Source organism: Sinocyclocheilus rhinocerous, unplaced genomic scaffold, assembly GCF_001515625.1.
Source record: "Sinocyclocheilus rhinocerous isolate Xijiao unplaced genomic scaffold, SAMN03320098_v1.1 scaffold1436, whole genome shotgun sequence".
NCBI classification, from domain to species: Eukaryota; Metazoa; Chordata; class Actinopteri; order Cypriniformes; family Cyprinidae; genus Sinocyclocheilus; species Sinocyclocheilus rhinocerous.
In genome coordinates this window covers 915,802-923,221 of record NW_015647013.1, presented here as the reverse complement: position 1 = coordinate 923,221, position 7,420 = coordinate 915,802, and the positions used below count along the sequence as shown (strand labels likewise).

Here is a 7,420-nt window from a genome sequence, read left to right as displayed (position 1 = left end):
TTAAGGCGAGACACTGCAGGTGAATAGGGTAAAAAACAACAACTAATAGTTATCGCCTTACTTACCCAGCTGATTGATTACATTGATAATTGCAAACATAATTTTTTTGTATTACAAGTTTTCTAAAATGTTAGGTTTAAATATGCAAATGAGTCATTATTTATTTAAATATGCGCTCATTTGCATAAATTTCTAAATACAAAATTCTAAACACTGGATGATGTCAGTTTCAAAATTCTTGTTTAATTTTTTTGACATATTAGAGTCAAAAGTTGTTACAGAGGGAATTCTCATTTTTGCCACTCCATAATTCAGAAAATGCTTAGAACGGACAGAAAACACTATTTTCACAATTTTGGGGGGGAATAAAATGTTGTATATAATCAAGCAAATTATAAATTAACAAATCCCTCTGTAAAATCCTTCAGGATACAGACAGGAATATAAATGTAAAGTTTGGTGTGTGTAAGTGCTACTGAAGTGGAGATTTATGGCTCAGTGTAGGAGAAAAAACTCATTTTGAGAAAACGGCCTTTAAAAATATGTACTGTAATTGAAATCTATTGACACAAATAGATAAAGTGCTATAAAAGAAACACTTAAGAGTGTCCTTTGGATGTTTTCTTTCCACTAGTCTGAAAACACACTTACTAGAAATGCATCAGTGTCTCAGCAATGGATGCTCTGCAGTGAATGGGTGCCGTCAGAATGAGAGCTGATAAAAACATCACAATAATCCACAGCACTCCAGTCCATCAGTTAACGACTTGTGAAGTGAAAATCAGTGTGTTTGTAAGAAAACAAATCCATTATTCATCAGTGTTTTAACTTTAAACTGTTTCTTCAGGCCAAATGTTTTTAACTTTTTATTCATCAAAGAATCCTGAAAAAAAGTATCACAGCTTCCAAAGAAACATGAAGCAGCAACAGTTTCAACACTGATAATAAATCAGTATATTAGAATGATTTCTGAAGATCATGTGACACTGAAGACTGGAGGAATGATGCTGAAAATTCTAAAAAATAAATTAGATTTTAATGTATATTAAAACAGAAAAACGTTATTTTAGATCATAATAATATTTCACAATATTACATTTTTTCCTGTATTTTTGATCAAATAAATGCAGCCTGGATGAGCAGAAGAGACTCCAGTAAAAACATTAAAAATCCTTCTGATCCCAAACTTTTGACCGGTAGTGTATATTTTGAGCCAAAAAGGTTCACGACCACATGAATCATTACTACACAGCTGTGCTGGTCTCACATCAGACATGCTGCCCGTTTATTCAAATCTGCATCACAAATGCACTCCCACTCGAATTGCTTTATGAATATCAGCCCTGGACTCATTCTGAAACAAAAGCAGAGACACGGGGAGCCTCGCTTTCCTTCTTTGCCTGGATATTTTTCTAAACAGCAGATGAAAGCCGCTCTTCAGAAATGAATAGCAGATCAGTTGTCCGGAGCGCTGTGACCTCAGAGCTTTGCACGAGTTGCACGCAGACCGAGACGCACTTTGCTGAGCACCAATGAATGCATTGTTAGGAGTTTAAAAGTCAAAGTCCAGACAGCCTGGTTTTGCTCATTGCTGAGCCTGACAGCATGCATTATTTAAAGGGGTGTTTTTTTTTCTAGGCTTGATTGTGTTTATGGGGTGCAGTCATCACAATAATCCACAGCACTCCAGTCCATCAGTTAACGACTTGTGAAGTGAAAATCAGTGTGTTTGTAAGAAAACAAATCCATTATTCATCAGTGTTTTAACTTTAAACTGTTTCTTCAGGCCAAAATACCACTACATGAGCCATAATAATGGCTCGTCAAGTGAAAATTCACATTGAAATCCACCTTCATATTTATTTAGAACTGTGCATATTTCTCTCCTGATTCAGACCGGACTACTTTTTCACTGGAGTAAGCAATATGGATAGAGGACTCTTAATTATGTTTTTTGTAGGCATTAAACTGACAGAATTTTAAAAGACGATATCTCTGTTTGCATTGATCTTTCAGCTTCGTAACTTTGCAGATATTGTTTATGCTCAAACAGCAACATTACACACTAACGTTAAAAAAGTGAAATCGCAATGAACCACCCCTTTAATGCATTCGGCAAGCTGAGCTCAGTGCGCGTGCTACCCAAACCATACAGCGCTGGTGATGGAGATATTAAGCCTGGTTCATTAGCGAGATCTTTCACGTTCGAAATTTCAAGTCACACATTTAATGCAGGTTTATCTCTAGGTCACAGATGAATGGATACATCAACCTTAATACTCATCTCTGAGCATTATCTGGCCGCTAGTGGACTCCAAAATAACTGAGACGAGGAAGTTTAATCTGAATCTAATCAGTAAGGATGTAATGAGGTATAATACTGAAGGCTTACAGATAAGAACTAACGCCACAAAGGCTATATGCACATACCTGTTCTTCTCCATCTCATTGTGTGTAGACCTGCAGAGACAGAGAGACAGAGATGTTAGGGATCACTGTGCTTATTCTTTTTTATCCACACTAACGTTTAAGCATTTGGCAGACGCTTTTATCCAAAGCAAGTTTATGTATGAGCTTATGCATTCCTTGCAAATCGAACCCATGATCTTGGCGTTGCGATCTCCATGCTTTACTGTTAAAGTTAGAGGAATAGTTCACCCAAAAATTAAAAATATGATACTCATTCACCCTCATGTCATTCCAAACCTGTATGCATTTATTTATGGAACACAAAACAAGGTATTTTTGTAGAATGTTGATAACCAAACAGTTTTGGATCCCAATAGCTATGTTTCCATCCACCTATTTTTATGCGCATTTTGGGATATTGCATAAAAAAAAAAAAAAAACGTTGGATGGAAACGCCAAGATGCAAAATTCTAAAAATGCACATAAAAAAACTTATGCACTCAACCAAGTAGGATAAATAAGAATTATCTGGTAAGAAAACATGTGCATAAACTACGATCGAAAACACTTTTACTAAATAAATTCTTTAATGCGCATCAAAAATGCACATTTATGCCAAGCAATTGCTTATGAACTAATGTTGAAGAACTATAAACTAAATCAAAATTTGCTGTCAAAATTAACACTGCCCTGAACTGTGTTCCCAAACAGCAGGCTCTGAAAATAATAACATGAGCGCGTTTCGTCTGCGCGTTCTGAAGCTCATAATTTATTGTATACAAAACAGCATACAAAAGTGCCTTCTCCTGCTGTAGCAAATTTAATTTTTCTTTGTGATATTTAGTGCATTTATGTAAACAAAAACTTTTATTTTGCGTGTGATTAATCATTTGACAGCATTAATTTTTTAACTAATAAAAATCTTTCAGCCTGTTTCTTTTAGATTTTCAAATATTGTCCAATCCTAACAAGCCGTACATCAATGGAAAGATTATTTATATAGATTTCAAATATAAACCTAGACGACAAAACCAGTCATAAGGGTCAATTTAAAAAAAATTACCCTTATGACTGGTTTTGTGGTCCAGGGTCACATATTATACTAATATAAAGTAGTTTTTTGGGGACTCTTGCCATTGAAATGTTTAAAAGCCCTTGAACTAATCAACAGGCTACGACTCCAACATCACCTTCTTGTTCTTAGTTCTGAAAGGCACACAGAGATTGTCCTGTGCTCACTGCTGATCTGAATGTTCAGTACAAAGGTGAACTGCTGTCTGTGTGTGTGTGTGTGTGTGTGTGTGTGTGAGAGTGAGTGTGCGTGTATGTGAGCGTGTCTGTGTCTGTGTGAGTGTGTATGTGTGTGTGTGCGTGAGTGAGTGAGGGAGTGAGTGAGTGAGTGTGTGTGTGTGTGAGAGTGAGTGTGCGTGTATGTGAGCGTGTCTGTGTCTGTGTGAGTGTGTATGTGTGTGTGTGCGTGAGTGAGTGAGGGAGTGAGTGAGTGAGTGTGTGTGTGTGTGAGAGTGAGTGTGCGTGTATGTGAGCGTGTCTGTGTCTGTGTGAGTGTGTATGTGTGTGTGTGCGTGAGTGAGTGAGGGAGTGAGTGAGTGAGTGTGTGTGTGTGTGAGAGTGAGTGTGCGTGTATGTGAGCGTGTCTGTGTCTGTGTGAGTGTGTATGTGTGTGTGTGCGTGAGTGAGTGAGGGAGTGAGTGAGTGAGTGTGTGTGTGTGTGAGAGTGAGTGTGCGTGTATGTGAGCGTGTCTGTGTCTGTGTGAGTGTGTATGTGTGTGTGTGCGTGAGTGAGTGAGGGAGTGAGTGAGTGAGTGTGTGTGTGTGTGAGAGTGAGTGTGCGTGTATGTGAGCGTGTCTGTGTCTGTGTGAGTGTGTATGTGTGTGTGTGCGTGAGTGAGTGAGGGAGTGAGTGAGTGAGTGTGTGTGTGTGTGAGAGTGAGTGTGCGTGTATGTGAGCGTGTCTGTGTCTGTGTGAGTGTGTATGTGTGTGTGTGCGTGAGTGAGTGAGGGAGTGAGTGAGTGAGTGTGTGTGTGTGTGAGAGTGAGTGTGCGTGTATGTGAGCGTGTCTGTGTCTGTGTGAGTGTGTATGTGTGTGTGTGCGTGAGTGAGTGAGGGAGTGAGTGAGTGAGTGTGTGTGTGTGTGAGAGTGAGTGTGCGTGTATGTGAGCGTGTCTGTGTCTGTGTGAGTGTGTATGTGTGTGTGAGTGTGTAAGTGTGTGTGTGTGTGTGTGTATGTGTAAAGGCTGTACAGGAACAAACTAAAACGGCAGAGGGGTCTCTCTCGCTACGTTCGCAAAACACAGAGGCCCTCGGCCCCCGCTTAGCAACAGTAACTAGACACACAAGCCGTCGGTGGGGGGTAGAGAACGAAGGCTCGCTTCAGACAGGCCAATTCTAGATCAACAGAGGAGTGAAAGAGAAGCACAGCAGAGGAGGACAGGAGAAAACAAAAGCTTGCTTTTACTGCCTTTAAGCTTGCACTGAAAAAAAAAAAGATCATATTCAGTGCACATTAATGCTACCACAAAGCAATAACTACCAACGGGAGGATGTTTTCTGTTGAAAATGTGAATAATGGCTTGAATTTTGATTGTTTGCATTTTATGCACTGTTGAAAAATGAGGTTGTGCAGGTTTGTGCAATGAAACCACATTATTCTCTGGAGCACCATGAGAACAATCAAACACACTAATTAAGCTTTACTCGCACAACTAATGCACTATTGTCTTGAAAAAAATTATTTCTTTGTTGGAAGACTTTTTTCAGAATTTTTTTAAATTTCTCTTATGCTCACTAAGGCTACATTCTAAGTAAAGCTACAGAGTAATGGGACTCGAAAGGGATCGTGTCATCTTCCTCACATTCATCCATCCTTCAAACTGACCTCAGGACCCCTTCTGCAGTAACCCTCACTCTAAAAATACCTCTGATGTCTGAGCAGAAGATATCTGTACCCCTTAAACTTGCCTTTTAGGAACACAAGAAAACATCAAACACCTTATCACAGCTAATGTTTATGGCCCTTAGTTTAATTTAACAGAGCTGTGAAGGATTACATGTTCTTTGGAAAGACATATTTTAAATGTTTTATTGGCTGGAAATGTAAAACAATGGTAAAACATACTGAATTCTTATGCCTCAGCCATTAGACTCACATTAAATATGGCATCTAGCCGGGGTTATTATTGTTAGCTAATATTAAAACTTAATATTTTAATATTTTATTAATTGAAATAAAAATAAAATATAATTTTTTAAAAACTTAAACTAAACTAAAATTAGAAGAAGAAAAAAGTGACTTTGCAACTAACTGAAATAAGCACTAAAATTACCAACTGGAAATAAAAACAAAAACTAAATCTGAAATGAAAATAAATAAAATTGACAACTAGCGCTCTCAAACGATTAATCGTGATTAATCGCATCCAAAATACAAGTTTTTGTTTACATAATATATGAGTGTTTACTGTGTATATTTATTATGTATATATAAATACACACACATGCACGTATATAACAAAAACTAAATCTGAAATGAAAATAAATAAAATTGACAACTAGCGCTCTCAAACGATTAATCGTGATTAATCGCATCCAAAATACAAGTTTTTGTTTACATAATATATGAGTGTTTACTGTGTATATTTATTATGTATATATAAATACACACACATGCATGTATATATTTAAGAAAAATATGTTATGTTTATATATTAAATATATTCATATATAATATAAATTATATAAATATATACATGTAGATACCTCTAAATATTTTTAAAATATATACCATATATGTACATAAATATACACAGCACACACACATATATTATGTAAATAAAACTTTTATTTTGGATGCGATTAATCGTTTGACAGCACTAACTAAATCACATAGGAAAATTGCTTAAACTGAAATTAAAAAGAAAGCAGTAATATTTTAAATATTACAATTTAAATGTAATTTCTTCCTGTGACAACAAAGCTGAATTTTCAGCATCATCATCATCAAATAATCCTTCAGAAATCATTCTAATATGCTAATTTTCTGCTTATCAATGTTGAAATTGCTGCTTAGTATTTTTGTGGAAACTGTGATAATATTTTCAAGACTAATAGAAAGGTCAAAAGAACAGCATTCAAATGAAAATATAAAAATGCATGCCCATCTGTAATAACCTGTCTAAGGTCTATTATTGCTTTGAATATTTTGAGATTGGCTGATGAACTTATGAACAAGCTTCCTAACATTAGCGCGCCTAAGCAAACAGATCAACTGATCAATCGCATCCAAAATAAAAGTTTTTGTTTGCATAATATACGTGTGTGTGTGTTCTGTGTATATTTATTATGTATATATACTGTAAATACACACACATGCATATTTATTTATTCACTTTTTAACGCCATGCCAGCATCAAGGCTATTTTCATGCATGCATATATTTTGAAAATATTTACATGTATTTACATGTCTATATTTATATTCATATAATTTATATTATAAATAAATATATTTAATATATAAACATAAAATTTTTCTAAAATATATACATGCATGTATTTATATACACATAATAAATATACACAGCACACATGCATATATTATGTAAACAAAAACTTTTATTTTGGATGCGATTAATCGCGATTAATCGTTTGACAGTACTAATTTTAAGGTGTCCTTGTTGCATGTTACATGCTTATGCATAATTACATGCAAGTAACCCTAAATCAAACCCTCACCCTTACCCTAACTATATAGTAAGTATACAGATTTGATTGATTTCTTTCCCAAATTGCACTGACTGCTCTAAAATATGAGACAGCAATGTTTTAGGACACAGAATAGGACACATGATTATTTGATAACTGTTTTATTTACTATTTGTGACCCTGGACCACAAAACCAGTCATAAGATTTATACATCATCTGAATTATCTTGATACATCAATCATACATCATCTTGATGTATGGTTTGTTAGGATAGGACAATATTTGGCC

The 7,420-nt window shown here is 35.7% G+C and overlaps 1 protein-coding gene across 3 annotated transcripts in view; it reads right to left on the bottom strand.

Annotated features, from left to right (window-relative positions):
- LOC107708253 (max dimerization protein 1-like) overlaps window positions 1-7,420 on the bottom strand; it is a 33,730-nt gene that overhangs the window by 22,417 nt on the left and 3,893 nt on the right. For 2 of the 3 annotated variants that reach the window (XM_016512440.1, XM_016512441.1), the window contains exon 3: window positions 2,431-2,460. The exons of the other annotated variant lie outside the window; for it this stretch is intronic. In XM_016512440.1, coding sequence (XP_016367926.1) covers window positions 2,431-2,460 — 30 coding nt within the window. The remainder of the gene's footprint in view (window positions 1-2,430; window positions 2,461-7,420) is intronic. 3 annotated transcript variants of the gene reach the window in all.